The 24,608-nt window shown below is 34.5% G+C and overlaps 3 protein-coding genes across 7 annotated transcripts; 2 read left to right on the top strand and 1 right to left on the bottom strand.

Moving 5' to 3' along the window:
• Window positions 6,067-10,767, top strand: LOC107645596 (E3 ubiquitin-protein ligase MIEL1). Of its 5 annotated transcripts, none has more exons than XM_016349649.1 (13): window positions 6,067-6,377; window positions 6,464-6,551; window positions 6,583-6,639; window positions 6,730-6,762; window positions 6,858-6,935; window positions 7,024-7,067; window positions 7,191-7,231; window positions 7,374-7,456; window positions 7,545-7,636; window positions 7,732-7,801; window positions 9,299-9,337; window positions 10,183-10,313; window positions 10,437-10,767. In XM_016349649.1, the coding sequence occupies exons 1-12, from the start codon at window positions 6,295-6,297 to the stop codon at window positions 10,300-10,302; spliced, it is 828 nt and encodes a 275-aa protein (XP_016205135.1). In that variant the 5' UTR covers window positions 6,067-6,294; the 3' UTR covers window positions 10,303-10,313; window positions 10,437-10,767. The 5 variants fall into 5 exon arrangements, with proteins under 5 accessions (XP_016205135.1, XP_016205134.1, XP_020959498.1 ...); XM_021103837.1 differs by lacking the exon at window positions 10,437-10,767 and adding an exon at window positions 8,735-8,849 and having other exon boundaries at window positions 6,071-6,377; window positions 10,183-10,248; XM_016349648.2 differs by having other exon boundaries at window positions 10,183-10,621.
• Window positions 16,069-18,832, top strand: LOC107645595 (zinc finger protein CONSTANS-LIKE 13). Its single transcript, XM_016349647.2, has 5 exons — window positions 16,069-16,890; window positions 17,172-17,345; window positions 17,429-17,667; window positions 18,173-18,270; window positions 18,527-18,832. The coding sequence occupies exons 1-4, from the start codon at window positions 16,282-16,284 to the stop codon at window positions 18,261-18,263; spliced, it is 1,113 nt and encodes a 370-aa protein (XP_016205133.1). The 5' UTR covers window positions 16,069-16,281; the 3' UTR covers window positions 18,264-18,270; window positions 18,527-18,832.
• Window positions 21,034-22,610, bottom strand: LOC107646342 (NAC domain-containing protein 91-like). The gene is made up of 4 exons (XM_016350532.1): window positions 22,167-22,610; window positions 21,470-21,622; window positions 21,305-21,423; window positions 21,034-21,145 (listed from the first exon to the last, which is right to left on the bottom strand). The coding sequence occupies exons 1-4, from the start codon at window positions 22,608-22,610 to the stop codon at window positions 21,034-21,036; spliced, it is 828 nt and encodes a 275-aa protein (XP_016206018.1).

The following is a 24,608-nucleotide window of genomic DNA, read 5'->3' as shown; positions in this document are numbered from 1 at the left end:
AGAACAATAATAATAAATTATTATTATTATTATTATTATTATTATTATTATTATTATTTTCTAATAATAATTAATAATCGTGTCTATGGTGCACGTGTGTTTGTCATTGTATCTTATGATTTTTCAATTTCTTTTGAATCAAGTTAGTTCGGATAAGTCAATCACAACCTGCACCATAATCCTTGTATTTCGCAGAGAATGTCTGCGGCTCAAACTCATACACGGTGTAATCAACTTCTCTAGAGATAGTGTAGCTTTTGATTCCAGATATCACCGATTCTCTTGAACCAAATTCCATTCCGACACTAAATTCACAATCTTCCATCGCAGCGTTGTCTTCACCTACAACATGCACACCACCATCAGTCAAACAAGGCAAATAAAATAAACAGTGTAGGTAACTTGAATTAATAATCATAACATACCCATATTCGCATACTCAGGAAATTTCGGGGCATGCATGGCTTCGAGATCTAGAACCGCAAAAAAAATGGAACACCAAACGGGTGCTGGCTTACAATCGCATCCGCTTCATTTTGCACCATTGGATTGCCTGCCAAGTCTCTATCATCGTTTTCGTCATTGACTTCATAGTTGGCTTCGAACTCCTCTTCACTGTCATTATTATCTTCCTCCCAATCTATATCCCCGAGTTCATCAACATTGACCTCCTCGCCAACCGCGCCCAACCCCGACTGCTGTTCGAACTCAACGCATAGCTTTATCATCGGCACTAGGGGTGCACAAACCTGGCCCGGCCCGAAGGTCCGGCCCGGTCCCGAACACTTTAGGGGCTAATTTGGTGTGATTTCATCGGGTTTAAGGGCCAGGTAAGGGTCTCAAAAATAGACCCGGTCATTATTTCGGGTCGGGTCCGGGCCATAGCTCGGGTCACCCGAAATCGGCCCGGTGGCCCGGTCATCATACACAATTAATATTTTGTATTATTAGTGATGGATCATGACTATTCTTATGTGGAATTTAAGTATTTTAAACCTTAATATTTTATTTTATTAGTCAGTATAAGACTATAAGTTAATGTTTTATGTTTAGAATGCATAAGACTTTAGACTAATGCATAATATTGTGTTATTTGTATTGATTTAAATATTTGGTATTATTAGACAATATTAGTATTGATTGTGGTTTTGCTTTAGTATTGGTTGTGATTATGCTTTAATTTTAAAGAAGGGTTGGTTCTTGTTATATTTTTCTAAGTGAATTTTACCATGTTAAATAATAGTTGGAGTCTTGAAAATTTGGATATTTTTACATGCTAGCTTACAAGAAGGTATCAACATAATGTAATGTTAACGGCCCGGTTTTCACCCGGTATAATTGTGGCCCGAAAGTGTATTAGTTTCATCGGGTCTAGGGTCGGGTTCGGGTCTAATAAATAGACCCGATGTATATTTCGGGTCGAGTCTGGATCACATCAAACTCGGCTTCACCCGACCCATGTGCACCCCTAATCGGCACGTAAAATCGGGTTTGTTGATAAATACATAACATCTGTTGCATACTGGCATCGTCAGTGATGGGCATTATTTGAAAGTGTATCAGCCCACCAAATACTTGTATAGGATTCCTGTATAAAATATTACTCCCCATTTTCGAAATGTGGCTTTGAATGTTATTACAAAGCCCATTTTGCAATTCTATAAAACTCATGGTACATGGAATAATAAATGACAACGGACATTCACAAACAAAAGTCGCTCCTTCATGTGTGTTTGGTATAACCTCATCATTATAATACACTCGCAAATTTGCAATATTTTCCATAACTTCAACCTCACTTAATCCAACTTTTTTAAAAAATCTAACTGCAAAAAAAACTAAGAACTACGACATATGTGTAAGAAAAAAGAATAGGATGAGTAGAAGTAGAGTGAAGCAAGTTGAACGAGTCTTGCTTCGTATTTATAAGCAGGACTCTTGATTAAAATATTTTTTTATAAAACGTAGCCTATGTTTTACATCTTTTAAAAAAAAGCTGACACCAAATACAAAACGCAAGCTGCATTTTGTTATTTCAAAAAAAAAATATGCCCACCATTAAACATAGACTGCATTTGGACTAAAATAAAATAAAAAAATTGAAAACCTTGCAAAAAAAAAAAAAAACGCGGGCTGCGTTTGTTTAGTTTCGTGAGCAAAAAAAAAAAATTAAAGACAAAAGTAAAGCGTAAGTTACGTTTTACTGCTCACACCATAGTAAAAAATATTTTGTCCACATATCCATTTTATTGATCAACACCAATTTTTTTTTTCCATAACAAAAAATCAGCCACATATTGTAGACTTTTTTCTATCGCAAATCAATTATTGCTAGAAATTGAGGCTCATTTTTTGGCAAATGGAGAAGTTCATGGAGTAACACCATGAAATGGAGGCATAGCAAAATATTGCACTGCTATGGGTCAGTGACAAAACGTAACTTACGTTTTGTGTTTATTTATTTTTTTTGAATTTTAAAATATACCAAACGTAGCTTATGTTTTGGTTTTTCTTTTTTTTTTTTTCAATACTAAACGCAAGTTGCGTTTTACTATGTTAGAAAAAGAAAAAAAATTTTGAAGCCCACAAAACGCAGGTTGCGTTTTGTTAGGGTCAGAAAATTTTTATTGGAAGCCCCAAAACGCAGGTTGCGTTTTGTACACAAAATAATATTTAAATCCACAAGTTTGCCTATAAATATGAAGTCCGGTGATGTTCATCTTCATCTTCACTTCTCCTCTTATTTTTTCTTGCATAAAGTCCTTAGAGAGGTGTTTTTTTGGAAGATAACTGTGTCAAAAAAATAGAGTTAGTTAAGGCTGAAGTTATGGAAGGTGTTGCAAACTTGCAAGTATATTATAACGGTGAGGTTGTAACAAACACACATGAAGGAGTCACTTTTGTTTGTGAATGTCCATTGTCATTTGCCATTCCATGTACCATGGGTTTTGTCGAGTTGCAAAATGGTCTTTGTAATAACATTCAAAGTCACATTTTGAAAATGGTGAGCAATCTTTTATACAGAAGTCCTGTGCAAGTATTTGGTGGCTTAATACAGTTTCAAATAATGCCCATCACTGACGATGCCAGTATGCAGCAGATGTTGTATATTTATCAACAAACCCGATCTCACGTGCCGATGATAGAGCTGTACGTTGAGTTTGAACAGCAGCCGGGGATGAGTATGGTCGACGACGAGATCAATGTTGATGAGCTCGGGGATATAGATTGGGAAGAAGATAATAATGACAGTGAAGACGAATTCTAGAGGAGTTGATTACACTGTGTATGAGTCTGAGCCGCAGACATTCTATGCGAAATGCAAGGGGTATGGTGCAGGGTGTGACTGGCTTATCCGAGCTAGCTTGATTCGAAAAAAAGCTTGTTGGGAGATCAGGAGATACAATGGCACGCAACCTTCCTGTGACTGCACTTGTCCGGTCAACTTTCTATCGGTTGAATGAGTTGTTCACTCGGAAGAGTACCGAAGCTCATGAGCGTCTTCGCAACGGATTCACGTATTCAGAATTCGCAACGAAGAGAGTTGAAGAAAGCTTCCGACGTGCAGGAAACATTGTGGTCAACCGGTTCGACAGGCGCAATGAGATGTTTGAGGTTCGCGAAATGCAAGATGGTACTATTTACACTGTTAACCTTGCGCAACGACACTGCGACTGTGGCCATTTCCAGGTCGAGCGACTTCCATGTCGCCACGTGCTTGCATGTTGCGCCAACCAGCGTCTTGATTGGCAAGTGTACGTGCACAATGTGTACAAGATGTCTGAAATTTGTAAGGTGTACAGAGACGAGTTTGTTCCAATGGGTGACCCATCTACGTGGGATAGATACGAAGGAGCAAAGGTGATCGCCAACTGGACATTGAGGCGCGCGACGAAAGGAAGACCGAAGTCAACCCGCTACTTGAATGAGATGGACTCGCGTGATATGCGTGGTCCTTGCCGGTGCACTATATGTGGACGCGAGGGACATAGCCGCAGCCGATGTCCTCAGCGTGCAGGTCCAAGCTCCGCTGGAGGTCATTAGTGGTTTAGCTTTTCAATATAACTTTGTTATTACCTACTTCAAAATTATATGCTACCTTTTTTTGTAACCTCGTCATTTACTTTAACCTAGTTAACAATTTATAATAAATAAAACTTTTAACCTCGTTATTTAATTTTTTAGTGAATAAACATTTCGAGCCAAACAGAGTTATACGAGAACAAAGCTAAATATGTCAGAATAATAATACTGAACAGAAGTTTCTAAATATAAGATACGACACTAAATACAAATCTGAATACAACACTGAATACAAGATCAACTGCAACAGACTACTTCCTCGGCGCCTTCTTCGAATACAAGGATGGGGTGTATTTGTCCGGAGGCACAGTCTGTGTCCGTAGGTTATACGGATAACCCTGAGACACACCGGCATCCAGCCCACTACCAACGTCAGGACCACCAAAATCTGTCACGCTCGCACCACCAGTGTCATACAAACCGGAGCCACTCATCCCCGGAGCACTCGCTCCACCAACATCATACCAGTGCTGCAAGTCGTATCCCAAGTCTCCCTCTTCCTCTTGCGGGTACTCATTCAAATCAAACAACTGAATAAAAACATTAGTTACCAAGAGGCCTATTAGAAAAATTAACTGAATAAAAACATTGGACATTAATGGTTACAACTTACATCGTCAACTCCCATGTCGTCGAGTCATCGCCTAAAATGCGCAGTAGGCCTCCGGATATATCGTGTATGTCGGCGCCAATGGCTCCACCTAACATAAAAAAACAATAACAATATTAATAAGAATAACAAATTAATAATAATAATAATAACAATAATAATAACAACAACAACAATAACAATAAAAAACAATACCTTCGCGCAAGTGGAATACCGACGTCACCGAGCTGATCGCGGGGTATAGGTGCCAGGAGCGGCATACGCTCCCACGCCCAAACAAAAAGCAGTATCAGTGGGCCGTCCATCTCTTTACAGTTGTATCGTGAAGCACGACACAACGAGCTGTATAAGTGCGCCAAACTGGCTGCCCCCAACTGTATTCTGAAATCCGGTGGAAATCTCGAAGTAGCGGTAGAAACTTCGAATTCAATGAAGTGGTCGACTTATCCGGAAACACTACTGTTCCGAGCACGCATAAAATGTGCGCCCGGACGTACCGTTCAACAGACTCCTGAGTGTCACAAGGCTCAGTGTCTCTGCACCTTCGGACCCATGCGAGATTAACCTTCTCTAACACGTGATCTTCTGGACTGGGCTCCCGACCAAAACAGGCAATGCAGTTCTCCACCAAAAACTGGTGACTGCTATCTGATCTACCGGTAACAGCCTCCCCATTAATCGGGAGACCAAGAATATAGCTCACATCTTCCAACGTCACTGTCACTTCACCGACTGGAAGATGAAACGTGTGAGTCTCCGGCCTCCAGCGTTCCACCAAGGTTTACTAAATAAAATCCCAAACCTTCACTAATTCTTCCTCTTCACAAACTCACTCCCTTTCACCCTTAACCCCACCATTTTACTCTCAAAACTCACTCACAGCATGTAATATGAAAGGGAAGCATGTAACATGAAAGGGAAACATGTAACACAAAAGGGAAGCGGCCTGCGTTTTGATTTTTATAGGCAGGCTTCACCACCACTCTTCTTCACACGTGTCACACATGCAGCTGAGGAGACTGCCAAACGCAGGTTGTGTTTTGCTGTGCACCTGCCAAACGCATCTTATGTTTTGGAGGTTCGAGGTGTTGGCATGCAAAGAGCACAGAGACACGTTTTGAAATTGGGTTCTCCTCCCATGCTAAACGCAAGCTGCGTTTTGCAGAGCATGCAGTTTTTTTTAAATCATCTCGGTCAAAACGTAACCTGCTTTTTGCAGGTTACTGAATTCACCAGTTCCACATCTGTAGATTACTCACCATGATACAATATTACTGCACATCACGTTTTTTACTTCCATAAATAAATTAATTTCTGAGAAATTGAACCTTGTGTGACTATTTAATATAAGGCAAACAATTACAAAGATACTTGTTAACAAGTTGAGACCTTCTTGAATGTGATTGTTGGACCAATTCAAGGGAGTTTTATTCCTGACAGAGTTACTACTACACACAACATCATAATAGTTCAAGACAATACTAGTACTTTTTATGTTTTTCATAAAAATTAGAGCGGATCAAAGTTTTGGCCCCCGCCGTCTCCGATTCGGTGGCGCCCATTGTTTTCCACGCAGCGGAGCCACTCCATTCAGTTCATAAATGGCAGAGTTCTCTTCCGCATCAACTCTTCCAACTCCACCTGAATCTCAAACTAGACTACACTTTGGGAAATTGCAGCACGGGTATTCTTCTTCTTCTTCTTCTTCCTCTTCTTCTTCTTCTTCTTCTTCTTCTTAACACATAAATTGCATTGAATGCTTTACCCTAGGTGCGAACACTACAAGAGACGTTGCAAAATTCGAGCTCCATGCTGCAACCAGATCTTCTCTTGCCGTCACTGCCACAACGACGCCATGTTTTTGTTTTTTTTTTGTTTTTGCGATTCAGGGTTCACTTAGCGATCCCAAGGAGCGTCATGAACTTGTCAGGCGCGATGTTAAGCAAGTAATAGAACTGCGTAATTGAGCATTTTGTTCTGTTTGAGATGCTTTAGGATGTAACTAATTATGAATGTTTCTGTAATACTAATTTCAGGTTATATGTTCTATCTGTGATACTGAGCAAGAGGTATAATTTCGTGTCCTCTGTTTTCTTTTATTTGAAAATTGTTCATTCTGTTTATAAGTTATAACCTCATTACCTGTGGCATCGATTATTCTCAGGCTGCCAAGGTCTGTGCTAACTGTGGCGTCAACATGGGAGAATATTATTGTGAAATTTGCAAATTTTATGATGATATTGTAAGTTTTTTTTTTATTCCAATTAGTTATCTCGTGTGATGGAGTATAACTCCCTTTCTTAATATCTAATGCTTTTTCATTGCTGCAGACAGAGAAAGGACAGTTCCATTGCGACGAATGCGGGATTTGTAGGTTAGAATCGTGTATTGATGAATTATTTAATTATGAGTCTGACTGAAGATACTGTATGAGTTGTTCTTCTCTCAAACATTGAGCTTTCTGTTTATATCAGATCTTCTTAATTCTTAATTTCAGGGTTGGTGGTCGTGATAATTTCTTCCACTGTCCGACGTGTGGTATGTTCTCTTGTGAAGGTTTTTTGTGGAGTATTTCATTTATTTTGTTTCCTCCTGTGTTAGCATTTGTATTGCAGTTCTTGGTGATCTGACTTAGCATGAATTTCCTCAACATGTTTTATGAATATTGTATGAAATTCAGGCTCTTGCTATTCAGTGAGCTTGCAAGGCAACCACCCGTGTGTGGAGAACTCAATGAAGAGTTTCTGTCCTGTCTGTTATGAGGTTTGTCTTTGGCTATCTCGATTGCCAATTTTGCTTAGAAGTTAGAATCGTTGCTCAAAATTTTGACGGTAGTGCTTTATGCTGCTAGTATCTGTTTGATTCAATAAAAGGCACCACAATTATGACTTGTGGACACACAATGCATATGGATTGCTTTGATGAAATGGCAGAGCAAAATCAGTTAAGTTACTTCCTAGCCTTTTCTTGTATCAGATTCCTTTTGAGATAAGCAATTGTTTTTGATTGATAAGCTGGCCTTTGATTATATCAATCAGGTATCGCTGTCCTATATGCTCAAAGACAATTTTTGATATGTCTCGGAACTGGGAACATTTAGATCAAGAGGTATGTTCAACTTCCTATCAAATTTTTGTAGACGAAAATTGTTGGTCACTACACATGGTTCTGATATCCTGGGATTAGCGGAATAGGACAAGATGAAGGAGGGTATGGAGGTTTTGTTGTGTAGTAGGCATAACATGTCATAAATTCACCGTTCCAAGCTACACCTATTTTTTGCTATATCCAAATCTCAGATAAACGAATGCCTCTAAGGCTCTAACTAATGCATGTCATACCAACATGGTGTAAAATGTGTTACTAAGTGGAATCTTTTAAGGAACTTGGTAGAGATATATTGGCTTATGTAGTGTAGCCGAATTTAACAATCCTATAATACACTAAATCTTTTGGTAAAAAAATCTCAGCTAGTTAATGCCTCTTTAGTAATAAACTAATAAACCTTGTGATTGTGACTCTGGTGGTTATCTCTTGCATTTAGCTTGACTGATTGACTCTGATCTCTCCTTGGTTCATTTTGATCGAAAGTTTGCAATCCAATTCATCCAATCCACCAGTTTTGTCACCTGGAAACTACCATAAAGAGCCAAGAAACATTCCTTCAACTTACAAGCTAGAAATCTTTTTTTTTTAGATTTTAATTTTATTCTTTGTTCTTCTACAGTTGAAAACATACATCAATTCTCTGTCTCAACAAGAGATACCTTTCATGAGTTCTTTTACCACCAACATGTACTATCATATGATGACATTTAATTAAATGCTCAATAAATTAATTAAATGTCAATGTCATTTTATTCTACTGTAGTGTTTGTGAACATTGTAGATTTAAACTGCTAAGCAACAACTTTGCTTTCTGATTTTGTTATAATTTAGTTTGATTTGTTAGGTTAGAAGATTCTAATTTCTGAATTCTGATATATGGATGCTGCTCCATATGATCATGTTTTATGAGTTTATTTTTGCTTCTTGCTACAGATAATTGATGATCAAATTCTGGGTTTCTTTGCCAATTTCCTTGGCATCTTCATCTTTGTACTGGTGATAGCCTATCTTTTTGTTATGGCTGATCCAATGTATGAAGGGAATTAGGGTACTGTGTGGTTGTATTTTTCATGTTGTAGACTTAGCTATTACTGCTATTTTTCACTGCTAGTACTCTGAATTTCACTACATTGTTGTACTTTTTGTGCTCATTGTTTTTTATTCAATGAAGGAATAGATGAATTGAATTAATTCAATTAATTACTGCTAGTACTCTGAATTGTTGTACTTTTAATGCTCATTGTTTTTAATTCAATTGAATATCTCTTATTGGTTTAGTTGATTCAATGTTTTTTTTTTGTTTTTTGTGACTATCTTAATGAGTTCAATAGTGACATCATGACTATTGAATGATAAATTGTTAATAATTGATGAAATTAAAGTTTTTGTTACATTTTGGTTGATGTAGTTCTTTAGATTTGGAAGACATTTTAAATTCAATATATGATGTGTTTACATACATGTCTTTCCTTAACATTGTTATATTTGCATAGCCAGATTGAAGCTGTTCCCATGCCTGAGGAATATAATTTTGAGGTAGTTACTTCACTGTCTGATTCTCTTTAGGCTAGTCATTAAAAAAAAAAAAAAACACATTGCTCAACAAATTTATCCAGTTAGCTTTCACATAATATCTTACTCAGTTCAGTTCCAGATAATTTGGTGAGAATATTTGTTATAACTTGTTTACGGCACCGTTTCTACCTGGATTTAAAACCCTTGGTATTTGTGTATCATCAAGCATGGAAGTGCGTTGATAGTATTCTTTTCAGTTATGCATGATTCATCATAAAAGATGAAGAATATTATTTCTCACTAAACATGGTTCTGATATATTGGGATTAGCGGAATAGGTCAAGATGAAGGAGGGTATGGAGGTTTTGTTATGAAACTTAGTAGACATAACATGTCATAAACATTGTAGGAAAATTCACCGTTCTAAGCTACACCTATTTTTTGCTATATCCAAATATCAGATAAATGAATACCTCTAAGGCTCTAACTAATGCATGTCATACCAACGTGCTGTAAAATGTGTTACTAAGTGGAATCTTTTAAGGAACTTAGTAGAGATATATTGGCTTATACAGTGTAGCCGAATTCAACAATCCTATAATACACTAAATCTTTTGTAAAAAAAAATCTCAGCTAGTTAATGCCTCTTTAGTAATAAGCTAATAATACAAGTCATATCACTATATCAGCCTGTTTTACAAAGGGTTACTGCTATAGTGCTATTTGTAGGTGGGGAATGCATATTTCTTTACATTCTCATCATATAATAATAATACCTTCTTCTAAAAAAAAATTGATAGTTGTTTACCAAACTCGGTATGCTTTTATGAAAAATATAAATACTAGGTTGCTGGGGTGTTTTGCAGGTTTCTATTCTGTGCAATGATTGTAACAATACAAGCAGGGTTTCCTTTCACCTATTTGGTCACAAATGCAGAAACTGTAGTTCGTATAACACCCGCAGAATTTCAGCACCAGAAAGCTAGTAATGATGCTGGTGAGTGGTGATAGTGAAGTAAAATCATGAATTCTCCCAAAATTTCTCTTTCACCTTTTCCATTTTGTTTTTGGACATGCCACTGTTTCATTTAAGAAATCATCTTGATTTTGTTTATTATTGGCATATTCTGTGGATGAGGTCCATTGTGGATGGCTGTTATATATACACCCTTTATTTTTTTTTCTCTCATTGCCTAATTCTTCCGGTGAAGTGGAAAGAGAAAATCATTATGTAATTAATAATTTGGATAAGAAAGATGGGACACCCAAATTATAGTACTTTTCTAAACTGATGACACTGGAATTGCCAAAAAGAAATGGTCAAGGATAGTTCAATTTCTCTGGTGCTAGATTAGGTGGGTTCACCTAGATTTCTTATAGATGCCGCTATGTAATGAAATAATGAAGTTAAAGGGAAAGAAAAGAAATTGGAACATGATTAAGCATTCTAATTGACTTGTAATTTGTAACACGATTATTACTACTAAAGATGGAAAAGTGGGAAATTGCTATTTCAATCGGACTAGTGATTACGTGGGAAATACGCAAGGCTTATGTATGTATATATAAGTGCTAGAAAAGTGTAAGATTGGGATAAGACATTTATGATACAATGGACCAGAAAAATTAATCACTTTGTCAATTTGGTAATATTAAATCCTTGACTCCCAGTTGTCTCGGACCCCTTCCTAGGTGTTCTTTTTTGGGAGGTGTCCCCTCCTCGGTGTTATTGTGGCCATTTTTTCATTGTTACAAGTGGGTATGTGAATCTTATCAGATTCATATATTGTACGCAGTAGAAGGCTAGAAGCATGTCTTGTTCGATTACCACAAGAAGGGGCTATGTCATGTTCTATTCCAACTGAAATAGATAGCTGACGATAACAAGAGCAACTATAATTTAATTGTCACGTTTTTGAACCATGACTACGTTGCAAATCAATATTCAATCCAGAGTGTGAAGTGTGAAGTGTAAATGTGGATAGAAGTGGGTCCTATCAACTTTGCTGAGGAAGAGAGGACAAATTTCATCTTAATGAGTGTCTACGGTGGCCTGGTCATAAAATATTTATGAGTATGAGGATTTAGCCACTGCAGTGACATTGTGGTTGATGGGTCAGAAAAAAGAAGGAAGAGGAAGGAGGGGGGCCCATAATATTTTTCCAGCAAGTTCGGTTGAAAAGGCCCTTGGCCCACAGTCATCAAATATCCATGCCAATTGCCATGCTACCCTTCTCTCTGAAAACGATATCTCCCACCCTTTCCGTGGTTATCTTTAATCTCTTTTTGGTAGTTGCCAACTTGCCATTCCAAATAGAAACAGTTTAACTTAACAAAAAGTTATAAACATTTTAAATTATCAAACAAAATTATTATTTTTATGATTCTAAGTTTTTCTCTTTATTTACTTTTGTTTTATAATTTTACCTATTTTTTAAAAAAGATTTTTAAGAGCTTTAGTGCAACATGCCAATAGGAAGTTGTAATAAAACCCTTTATTTTCGATTAATAAATGTGTTGGAGGCTATCTTCATTCCTCTTATAGGCAAAATTCACCTATTTGAATTACATGGAAGCAAGGTAAAAGAACTGTTAGAAAATCACAGAATTTTATAGAATTTAGAAAATTAATAAATTTTATAGACAATTTATTTTCTGTATGAATGCATACTTAATAGTCCGTGTCTATCATTTTGTTGGGCATTGCTATAAGCCTATAATGCTGAAATTACTGTCTCTTGTAATTGAGTTTTTTTTCTAAAGAAATTCATTTCTTCCAATAAAAGAAAATAATAATTACAAGTTATATTGTAATGATGTATTATCTAGATGTTGGAAATCAGTCGTACAGTTTTCACGAGGAAAAGGTGAACTATAATAATTTTTATGGAAAAAAAATGTTACGTTTACCCTCTTACCCTTTTTTTAAAAAAAATATCAATTAACCATTCAAAAAACTAAGTCCAAAAAATAGGTTAGAAAGCAAGTAATCATCTTCAAAAGAAAAGCCACCAAATCCTTTTGAAGTAACTTTCAACTTTTTCTTTATAGTTTGTTGGTTTTCTAATTGCGGATAAGAGATACATTTCAGTCCAATTTAGGGATATAATCTCAAGATAGCGCATCCAAGGATTAAGTAAAATTCACCTAATAAGCCAAAAGATTAAAAAGAAAAAAAAATTAAAAAGTTCAGAAGATATAATTTATTCAATGAAAACTTATAAGTATTTAAGAATATATTCTGTGGCATTAATTAAATACATATTATTAGAGATATTTAACCATGATAATAGTAATATTATAAAAATATGCATAAGATTTTAACAACATGATACTGATTGAGGCGTAATTTTATATTATATTCATATTCATATTAATAATATCAGTGTGTATAAATACATAATAACCTATGAAAGGATATTTTCTTCTCAAATAAAAAATATATTGTTTTTTATTTGAAATTTGATACTAAATCATTAGAGAATGTATTAACATTATGGGTAATGTATTAATATTTCAATACCCATATATAAAAATAAGGACAATTCACTCTAATAAATCAAATGCTTGTCAATATTATCTAGATCTTTTAAATTATAAAAGGCTACATTAAAGTCTCCATTTCTATTTTTATATAAATCGAATTGATTAAATTTGATTTAAATAAAATCATAATAAATCAAATCTATTAGATTCGAATTAAGTGTATGGTGAATGTCCTAGTAAATCGAACTAAATTGCTTCGATTTACATATCATAGTAAATCGAATTCATGCAATTTGATTTAGTCCCGTGAAGCACTCCATGGTAAATCGAAGTCAATGGATTCGATTTGATGGTTTTGTAAATCGAAATCTATAGATTCGATTTACATGCTGTTACGATCTCTACTAATTCAAATTCATTGGCTTCGAATTGCATTGAATGTGGCTATATATACAAATCGAATTCATTTTATTCGAACTAGAAAACACACAAACCCCACACCCAACCCCACCACCCAGATCCAAAAATCTTGGAAAGCATCCTGAGAATCATCGAATCTGTACACATGGAGACGATCTGAATCGTCTATATTGGCTAGATAGAGTCGCACATATTGCTGGCACCGTCCATCTCGAGGTTAGTGAAAAAAAATTTGAAAATAAATTAGTCATTCTAGTAATATTAACATAGTTCGTGTGGTAGTTGCTTAGAGTCATAAATTAGGGATTATTCAAAAAAAAATTGAATTAAGTGCATGTTAGAAGTAGTGAGGTATTAAGTGGTTAGATTTTAATAACTTGAGATGTTATTTAAGAAGGTTACTTAGGATTGTAGGATATGTTAGATTTTTAAAGTTGTTAGTCCTATATTCAACGAGACTTGGTTTATAATTAGGATTAACTATAAATTGTTTTGAGTTTTTTGAAACAATAAATATAAATTTTTTATAGACTTGTGATGCACTTAAGCAATTTGTGTTAGCATTTTGTAATTTTTGTGTACTCGTGTAGGACTATATGCTTTAGGGCGTTATTGTAAACATATTTTTAAAGTTAGAGCATGCAATATTTATTGTTTTTAGAATTTTATGCATTGAACACTGTTTTGTGATGATTGTGATAAGGCATTTTCTATCATTATCCAGCCCCATCGATGTATCACTAGCATGAGACGGCAATACGATATGATGTTGGATGATAGGATTGTACCATCTTGCAAGACTAAACGAGACTTGGTTTCGATTGGACGAGCCATTGGTGAGCGCATTCGTAGAGAGATGGCGTCCTGAGACGCATACTTTTCACATGTCGTTTGGAGAGTGCACGATTACCCTCCAGGATGTAGCGTACCAACTAGGGCTTTCAATCGACGGTCAGTATGTCAGCGGATGCCTGACAAACTTTGCGCGATATATCGAGGGTGGCCGCCCAGCGTGGATATGGTTTGAGGAGCTGTTGGGTGTATTGCCTCCTACGAGCTGCATCAACAAGTTCACACTAAAGAGTACATGGTTTCAGGAGACGTTTAGTGAGCTTCCGCAGGGGGCAGATGATGAGACGGTTAGGAGGCATGTCCGTGCGTATATCATGATGCTCCTATCGACGCAGCTGTTCGGGGATAAGTCAGGTACCCGCCTCCACATCCGTGGGCTACCCTACGTCGCTAAGCTAGAGGACATGGGTTAGTACAGTTGGGGGTCTGCTGCATTGTCATGGCTATACAGGTGCATGTACCGTGTGGCAAACAGAAATATCGTCAAGTTAGCTAGTCCACTGCAGCTCCTCCACTCGTGGATTTTTATAGAGGTTTCCTGGATTCCGGCCGGATGGATTTGATGTCTTTCATTGGCCATTGGCGTCGAGGTAATCTCCCTTTAGTTATGCATCCTCTTTTCCATAATTTAGCAGTTCACTTTATTGTTAATTAAATGTTGTGGTTTTCATATGGTCAGGTTATCAGCCGACATTGAGCGACAAGGGGCCTCGTGTTGTGAATTGGAGGCTTAGGATAGATTTACTCCAGCTCGGGGATATGAGTATTTATGGTTTCGATATGTTCATATCTAATGTTGTATTTGCATCTTTTACTATTTATGATGACTAACGATAAGTACTTGTATGCACAGTTCTTGTCGATGCCATATAGCCTGCCGGATGTCATTCAGGTAGTGCATCCCGAGATATTGGAGCCACGACATATGGTGTTGTGGAGGACTGCGACAATGTTGATCTATTTCGCTGTCATTGAGTGATATCTGGTAGATCGGGTGCTGCCGCAGTTTGGTGGAATTCAGGGTAGACCTCGTGCTGCCCTGAACATAGATTTCCTGATTTCGAAGGATGGGAGATGTGGAGATCGATGGTTTCCGTTGACGCTACAGAGTTGACATATTCATTAGGCCAACAGGATGCAACATGTGCTACAGTTTGACGTTGTTGTGGATCCAGGACATGAGTACCTTGATTGGTGGTTCATTACGACAGTCGGTTCTTATCTCCTATTTTATAAATAACAATAATGATTTATACATATTTTATAAATATAAAATTAACTTTATTTATTCATAACATCATTTGAATAAAAACAATAATTTATTATAGTATTTAAAATCCAAATAAATAAATGTAAATGTCTTATCTGTCCAACTACATTATCACTCGTTGATTATAGAAAAAGCCAAGTCAAAAGCACAAGATTCGATACTATTCTAGTTTTCATTTATTCAATTATGTTTTCTATTTTGAGTAAAACGGTAAAACCCACTAATGAACTTTTCTCTTTGACTTCATTCCTCTTTTGCTGGGCTCTCTTCTTAACCTCAATATTTTATATACCAAACCATAAAATTAATTAACAATTATCTTAAAAGTCCCTAACACTCGTGTTTTTTTAATTCTATTTTAATTTCTGAAAAATACAAATATATCAATACAAATTAAATTAAGATAAATATTAAGAAGTTAATATTTTTAATAAAAAAATATAAATAACTAATTTTTAGTTAGTCAATATTAATCAATTTTAATATTATAAAATTACAATTAATAATTTATGATTTAGAATTTAAAATTTAAAATAAATAAAATAAAATAATTAAAAAAATTAATTTTCTAATATTACTGAAACACAACATATAATTCTTCTAAAAAGTAATGTGCCTAAGTTGGTAGTTCTACATAGCCACTAGTAAATAGAAGGAGTACAATATCAACCATCTATCATTTTTCTTAAATTAATACTTCTGTATCAACCTTAATTTTAGTTCTTGCTGTGCAAGAAATAGTCATGAGTATTCTCTTTTTGAGTGTATGTAGCTAAGTAGGTGGTTGATCCAAAATTCTCATTCTCAATAGCGCAGATTTGAAGCCATATCCTCTTTTCTCTTCTTCTCTTCCCATCTCATATTCAACCCAACCCAACTAACTTTTCTCTCTCAAAACCCTTTCTTTTTCTGAGATTTGAACTCATACAAAGAAGCCATGACTGGTCCTCATCAAAATTCAACACACTCTGCATCACACACACAACAAGATAAAGCTTCAGCACCATCACCATGCGATTACTGCAACAGCTCCAGATCAGTTCTGTACTGCAGAGCAGATTCAGCGAAGCTCTGTTTCAAATGCGACCGCGAGGTTCATTCAACAAACCAGCTCTTCTCGAAGCACACACGCACTCTTCTCTGTGACTCTTGCTACGATTCCCCTGCTTCCATACTCTGTTCCACGGAATCCTCTGTTCTCTGCCATAATTGTGACTGGGAAAGTCACAACCTTTCTCTTCCAACCGTACACGAGAGAGGTCCCCTTGAAGGATTCACTGCTTGCCCTTCCGTTTCGGAGCTTTTAACCATTCTGGGGTTTGAAGATGTTGGGAAAAAGGCTCTGCTTTATGGTGGTGATGGTGGTGGTGGTGATGGAGGAGGAGGGGAAAAGAATTCTGCTGACGACTTTATGGGGTGTGAGATTGAAGGCTTTTCAGATTTCTTCGTTTGGGATGCTCCTTCTGTTGTTAGTCTCGATGATTTGATTTCTTCTTCTGCTCCTTCTCATAACTTTCAGGCTATGGAGGTTCCTCCACTCCCCAAGGTATGTTCTGATTCATGCTCCATTTTCTATAACAATTGAGAAATTCGTGTCGGTGAATATGTCAATTTTTGTTTTTGGATGGATAGAACATTGAGCAAATTTGTTTCAAGATAGAGACATAGTGCTTGTTTTGTGTTTTTGAATGTGTTTCATTATCTCTGAGGCAGGTGTTTGAGTAGGAGTGTGGATTGTTTTGAATGTGTTAAGAACACATTGAAAATCTGTGTATATTGCTCTATGATTGTTGACTTGGTTCAGGGTATTGATTGTTATTGAATCAGAATCGCAAGTCTTCTTGTGGGAGACATAGAGAAGAGATTCTTAGTCAGCTTCGTGAACTCGCAAAGTCTGAGCCTTTAGACTTAGACACTGAACAACAACAATACTTGCAATCAGGGAACATGTCCACAGATCTTGAACATGATTTCAAGACTGATAAATTCCCTTCTTATGAGGTAATTAAAGCTTCTATTGCACTTGCTTTTATTACCAATTCCCTTCAGGAATTGCTGTAATGATTATTGATTGTGTATTTCAGTGGCATAGAAGAAGCAGTGAACCTATGAATCAAGTTGTTCCTCTGAATACATTGTTGAATGAAGAAGTTGCAGTTGAACATCCAACTTCTGCAGTTTCGGAGAACAATGAGGGGAAAACACCGATATCTTTCAAATCCGAAACTGTATCAGTTGTTCCAAAAGCTACTCCATGTGAGTTAACAAGTCAAGAAAGAGATTCTGCTTTGTTACGGTACAAGCAAAAGAAGAAAACCAGAAGGTATTCCTATTGCTTCATCCTTTGCTTTGTTGGTGTGCTTTTAAACTCAACAATCTTTGTGCTACAAGGCAGTGGCGGATCTTAGTTCAGAGAGATGAGATTAGACGAACTTATCTTAAATGTGGTCCATATAAAAAATATTTTGACAATTATTTTTTATCTGGCCCCCCAAAATTTTGTTTCAAGTTCCGCCACTGCTACAAGGAAAATTAGGATGGATGGAATAACTGAGTTCTTACCACTTATAAAAGCTGCGGTTAAAATCGTAATTCCGGTCATTAGTAATTATTTTTGGATTTCAGTCCTTCAGAATCTCCTGAGATGTCAAGTAAACATAATTCTATGCAACATATTTTCTCAAAATTGTTGAGTTGGAAGAGTTCTACACAGACTTTTAGGGAAAATGCTGGTGTTATAGAATTTATATTATGTTCATATATAAATTTATGAGCTTCCTTAGACATCTTATTAAATTGACATTGCTTCTTGACGTGGAAAACAACAGATATGAGAAGCACATAAGATATGAATCACGAAAAGTTCGGGCACAAAGCAGGATAAGAGTCAAGGGCCGATTTGCTAAGATGGAACACTGATATCATGGTATCCTGCTACCTATGGCATTGCAAATCACTACTACTTATAATAATAATAATACATCGCATAAATTAGTATAATTTTGTGTATATATGTCTCATGGATAGGGAACTTAATTATATCTTGCACGTGCATGGTGTATTCATGATCTGCATTTAGGAAATTGTGCAGCTATTATTCTCTAGTAAAGTAAAAACTTAGGTACAGTTGTTTTATGTGAAGTGAATTTAGTTAAACATGTCAAATCATATTATGTATGTAGATGTAGATACATACAGTGGAAATACAAGAAGGAAGAAGCAGAGGGAAAAGGATACATAATTCAGCAGAGAATGAAGATAAGTGAGCATTTTTGCCAGCTTCAGCACTCTTGTTTGTTAGGTCTTGAAGCTGAAGGCTTGGAGAATAATGCTTACATGTTACACATTGTAAAGTTATAGAATGTTAGTTGTATTATGTTATTATTCCCTACCTAGCCATATTTGTATGGTGTGACAGGAACACACACGAATATTAATATGCATTCTATGGCATTTCATATTCAATATTATTCTTCTGTTTTGATTTCCATCCATAATTAAAAAATACAAAATAAGATCAGCGATAAGTAAGAATTACCAGATGAAAAGAAACGAAAAAACTATAAGAATAAGTATAAATAAAATCAAGAGGAGTGCTGACGGACAGCAACTTTTGTGATTTGTAACTATTAAATAATCATCAATGATATTTTTAATGGTGTGAAATTACTCACTTTTTTTAGTGATTACATATTAGCCAAAATTTAATAAAGTTACTGGTTCTTAAACTTTTTCTAGAATCAATTTTGTATAGATTTTAAATTTAATATTTCTATTCAATCGACTTAATTATTGGCAAGAATTTATTAAATTCATGGTTTGGACTCATAATAAATTAAAAGTTATTCCTGCTACTTCAATCTAGAATCTTGAACAATGTCCAAGAACTAAGAGTAACTTAAGGTTTCTGCAGATTATTTTAATTTTAAAAGACAATAAAAATTAATCTAAAATTATCTTATTTTACATTCATTAATTACATCTAAAATAAATGCATAATATTAGATGTAATAAATTCATAAACATAAAACTCAATATGTTAATTAAATTCAAAATTATATTAAATTCAATTAAAGATTAATCTCTACGTACAAGTGTTTTACATTTACAAGTTTTACAAGTCTGAACGAAACCCACCCATTAAACGCGCTGCTTGTTACGTGCCTTTCTAACAGAATTTTAAATCAATTCAAATCAATCAACGCACAAATATATAACTTCCATTTTTCAAAAGATTTCGTTTCTTTTTTCGAGTTTCTTGCCAAATTTGTTGGATCTCCTTCATGCGTTCTCTCTTTGCTTCGTTTTTTTTCGATTTTCATGGTTTTTGAAATCAAGCTTTGAAATCGTTTTGAAGATAATGGAACTTCAAAAATACACCTAAACGATTACATAAATACACCCAAACGGTTACAGAAATACACCCAAATGATTACAGAACGGATTACAGGAATACACCCAAAACAGGAGAAGACATTATATTTCTTCTTGAAATCTTTTAATGTTTTGTTGGTTAAGGATGAGGCACATGGGAGAGACAATCTAGAAGAAAAACCTAGAAGAACAGTAAAACAGTACCTTGAATAATGTTTCTTCCTTTTTTCTGGTGATTTTTTATGGAAATTTGTATCTTTTTTTCTTGATTCTTCTAATCTTCGCGAGGAGTTGGAACGTTTCTGCAGAATCGTAGTAGTTTGTTTTGAATGTTCCTTGAATCTTGATGGTTTGCGTTTTGATTGAGAAAGAAGAGGAAGAGTGAACGTGTTGTGGAAGGGGCGCGTGTTTTTTTCTTAATGGTTTGCGTTTTGATTGAGGAAGAAGACGAAGTGTGAATGTTGAAGGAGTGCATGTTTTTTTTTTTTGGACTTGGAGCAACTTGTATAACTTATAAGCCAAAAAGACTTGTATGTGTAGCAGACTTCTTCAATTAAATATTATAACAACATAAAATATAGACTAACTTAAAGCATGCTACGGCTTTTGAAGAATAACCATTAGTTCAAAACTTCAAATCACTTTATTTTGATCTATTTGATTTCATTTTTAAAATTAATTTAAATTATATAAATCTTTAAATTTTGAATTTTCTAAAAAAAACTAACTTAAGCTAATGCAATAAACAAATAAAAGTAAAAGAATAAGTTTACTAATGTTATGTTCATATATAATATTAAATCTCTATAATAGCTTTATAACGTTTATTTTTTTATCTATGAGATTTTAATTACACTGCTATGGTTCTCGAGATTGAATTTTGGATATTAAAGTGGCCTCTCAATTTTATAAAATAATAGTTTACTAATGTAACTAGGCATATTGCTAATTTATCAAGAATACATTTCATCCATCTTATAATAATATCAGTTTGTTCCCAAAATTAAATAAAAAAATATTATCATGTATTATTTGCTTATATTATCAAGATATGGTTGAAGTGAACATAAAATTGAGTAATTGTAATCAAACATCTACTGCTAGTAGTTAAAGTGAACATAAAATGATGATGAGGTTGCTGCTCAGTACTCACTATTTGATTGATATTAATAGTAACTAAAGATCTACTACTAATGTTTATTTTCCTTCACAGTTTGTAAATGTTGTAAGTTGTAAACATTACATCATGAATCCATTTAATTAAGAAAAATATGATTAACAAGTTTATTATATGTAAGTAGGACATCTTTTGGTCTTATGCAATAATTAGATGCCTTTTCCACCTCTTCTTGTTCCCCCTTGCAGCTGCATGAGGTTTCTGATGAGTTAAACCATCAGAAAGAGTTAAACCATCCTCATCATCTTTCCTAATATAACAGAATGTACTTTGAAGCAAAATGTATATAAGTATACCAAATTATTTAATAACTATGCTAGGTGTATATTAAAATCAGCTATCAATATAAAATATATACTAAAATATAAATACAAATTCAAAATAAATTAAACTACGTATATATTTATACATATACTTACCCTCAAACATTTCCAACAACATTCGCCTGCCAAGTTCATTTGGTATGAATTGGACCTCTTGCTCTTTAGTGTTCCTCTTAAAATATATATGACAATTGGTCAGCACCACCTACAAAGTTTCATGTAACTATATATTCAATGTGTTGAGTACTTACATATGAATGAGGAGCGTTAACATCAATTTGAACGCCGCTGGTGGTGGCAGATTGACCGTGCCTTTTTCTTTTGTCTCCAAACTGCACCTCAACTGGATGAGCTTCACCTTCTACATTCTTTATCAATTTGCATATAACATAGCTATGATCCACCTGCTACCAACACAATGATGGAGGCTTACTTGAAAATATTTTACACAAAGATGATAATTTAGATATTGATATTGAATGAAAGAAAAATGCGTAAATATTGAAAAAGTTTTTAGAGTACTTATAAATAAAATCTTAATTTGGCAGGTATATACTAATATTAAAAGGTAATTTTAACTTTTTTTTTTTTTAATGAGATTAATGTATTTACTAAGGTGAATGCTAATAGATTATAAAAATAAGAAATATAGGATTTCTTAAAAATTAATTTATTATTAAAAATAAAAAATAAAATATTTTAAATTTAGATAATTAATATAAAATATAATCAATAAAAAATTAAAATTTATTTGATTAATAAATATTATAGCACTGCATTCCTTCTCTTTTAGTAAGAACATTTAAAGACGAAGAATGTTAATGATAATTATCAAAATTAATATTAAAAGAGACATGTTAGCAAAAATGTGATCATATACACACAAGTATATGAAAAGAAATTTTGAACTCTTTAATGAGACTAGAGGCATTGATTAGTAGTAATTACTGAAGTATTAGTGTGGAGCGAGGATCCATGAAGAGTGTATTCATGCAAGATCCATGCACCATCGTAGGAGGTGCCACTCTTGTCAAAGACGAAACATTTCTTGGTCCCAATACGGCGGTTCTTGCCCTTGCCAACGATGCTTTCGCCGTCAATGGTTTCGGCTTCAGCTTCCCAGACGCCGGCTCCGATGGGGCGAGAGGCTGTGGAATGGTGCTTTTTGGTGGGAGAGAAGAAGAAAAGGGCGGTCCTGCCGGCATCAACGTCGCCGGCGAAGTCCCGCCAAATGTCCCAAGGGTTCTTGTTGCGGCCGTACAAGTATTCACATTCGTGGATGTTGATGGCGGCGTCCTCGTCCATTGATTGGCCTTTCACCTTGTCGGAAAGGAAATGAATGAGTTCTTCATCGCTGGGTGTGAAGGTTGCGGCCGCACTTAGCTCTGCCATTAATAAACTATGATTTAGGGTTTGGTTCGTTTTTCAAGGAAAAATCACATCAGTTCAAAGTTCAAACTACTTGATCTCTTTGATTTCATTTTTAATATCGATTTAAATTATATAATTTTTTAAATTTTGGATTTTCTAAAAAAAACTAACTTAAGTTAATAAACAATAATTAAATAAATAAATAAAAATTAAATAATCATAAATAAAATAAGAGCGAATACCTCATCCGGCCCTAACAATTATCTCGAAAGGACAACGAGGCCCTGATAATTTTTTTTGGGACTGATTAGCCCCTGTACTAAAAAAAATAACATTAATTTTTTTTTGGCACAGGGGCCTCGTTGTCCTTTCGAGGTAATTATCAGGGGCCGGGTTGAGTTTTTTTTTTTGTCAGAAGTCGGATTGGAGTTTTTTTTTGTCAGGGAGCTCATTATCTTTCGAGGTAATTGTATGATAACTTAAACCTATTATAAGTAGTCACCAAAAAAAACTATTATAAGTAAAGAAGTGTTTTAGATCGGAGTACTAATTCTTAGTTTTGCTCATTTTAGTTAAAAAAAATTGTAGTATTATACTATTTAAATTATATTGAATTATTGTTAAATATTATAGTTAAAGTGTCATCTAATTATGTGATTTAGCTAGACATTAAATAAAATTCATTTTAGTTAATAAAAATTAATAAACAAGACAGTGATATTAAGAGGTTGTAAGTTCGAATTTTTTTTTAACAAAAAAAATGGTAATATCAAAAAACCAAAAATCCAATTTGGCACCATTTAGGGGCAAAGACAAAACCCCAAAAACCAACGAATTGACAAGTCATCTCAAGAAATCATAATAAGATTACCGGTAAAACTACTATGGCATTCGAAAGAACAATTACATGAAGCAATTACTACAAATAAGCAGAGTGCAAGATTCTACATGAATAAGCTATAAAGGCAACATCATTCATCAAAAACAACATCTACTATCAACAAAAACCAAACAATCAAAAAGAAGAAAAGTATTAACTTTGGTGCCGAGGGAATATGGAAGTTACGTGGAAGATGATTCTGACAGTAGCAACTTCAACGAATACAAGCAATAATATGAAATGAAAGGCGAACGTTGGAAGAGTATTTTTTATTTCAATAACTAACTGCTTAAATTTCATTCTTTTAAAAAAATATTACTAGTATACTACTATTTTTGTGTAACAATCAACTATTTTACTTTATGGTGATTTCTTTAAATTTAATAGGAGTTTTGAATTTTCAAATAATAATATTAGACAACTAATATAGCAATCAATTTAAGTTAACACGGTAGCACGTTGTTAAATAAAAGGTGAATTCTATGGTGTCTTTATTGTAGTGTCTAAATTGTCTAAATTTTTTAAAAATAAAAATAAAATATTTAAATATTAAAAATTAATAATTAATTTTTATAACTAATTTTAGTATACAAATAATATTTTTAATTTTAATTCTATACTACACATAGCCTAAACATGCTAATTAGTAATTAATTAAAGATATTCGATGGGCCCACCTAGCCTAAACAAGCCAATTAACGTAGACGCCGTTATCATGAGTACCATCCAAATAATGTTATAGCCACCGGACTCAATTTCTATAGAAGAGTTAAGACTTAAGAGTACTAGCTAAGACCATTCCAATTTCCAAATAGTCGTTCCTTTAGAAAAGATGAAATTGCAAGCAGTCAAACTTGTACTTTAAACTTTGTATTATTTAAAGTTTTAAACACGGCACCAAACACTGGTACCTTTCCTGTAGAAGCTCACATTTTTTTTCCTTTTCTTTCTTTAATATCTTTGTATTGTCTATACACACTATGAATCACAGTCACTTTTTTTTTATTTGTTATGTCAATATATCGAACACATTTTAGACACGATACTTATTTGATACGCATATTTTTTATGTTCGACCGTATCTTAATAAAAAATAAATAAAAAATTCTTCTCTAAATACATATAAATATTATCTCATA

Source organism: Arachis ipaensis, chromosome B06 (assembly GCF_000816755.2).
Source record: "Arachis ipaensis cultivar K30076 chromosome B06, Araip1.1, whole genome shotgun sequence".
NCBI classification, from domain to species: domain Eukaryota; kingdom Viridiplantae; phylum Streptophyta; class Magnoliopsida; order Fabales; family Fabaceae; genus Arachis; species Arachis ipaensis.
The sequence above is the reverse complement of the archived record's forward strand: the minus strand, read 5'-3'. Positions and strand labels throughout refer to the sequence as shown.

Coding starts and splice junctions, on each gene's coding strand:
- LOC107646342 (XM_016350532.1), bottom strand. CDS start 22,610: ATGGCAGAGCTAAGTGCGGCCGCAACCTTCACACCCAGCGATGAAGAA. Junction 21,623..22,166: donor CGCTCCACACTAATACTTCA/GTAATTACTACT, acceptor TGTTGGTAGCAG/GTGGATCATAGCTATGTTAT. Junction 21,424..21,469: donor TTAACGCTCCTCATTCATAT/GTAAGTACTCAA, acceptor GAAACTTTGTAG/GTGGTGCTGACCAATTGTCA.
- LOC107645595 (XM_016349647.2), top strand. CDS start 16,282: ATGACTGGTCCTCATCAAAATTCAACACACTCTGCATCACACACACAA. Junction 17,346..17,428: donor ATAAATTCCCTTCTTATGAG/GTAATTAAAGCT, acceptor TGTGTATTTCAG/TGGCATAGAAGAAGCAGTGA. Junction 17,668..18,172: donor CAAAAGAAGAAAACCAGAAG/GTATTCCTATTG, acceptor GGAAAACAACAG/ATATGAGAAGCACATAAGAT.
- LOC107645596 (XM_016349649.1), top strand. CDS start 6,295: ATGGCAGAGTTCTCTTCCGCATCAACTCTTCCAACTCCACCTGAATCT. Junction 6,378..6,463: donor TTTGGGAAATTGCAGCACGG/GTATTCTTCTTC, acceptor GCTTTACCCTAG/GTGCGAACACTACAAGAGAC. Junction 6,936..7,023: donor GCAAATTTTATGATGATATT/GTAAGTTTTTTT, acceptor TCATTGCTGCAG/ACAGAGAAAGGACAGTTCCA.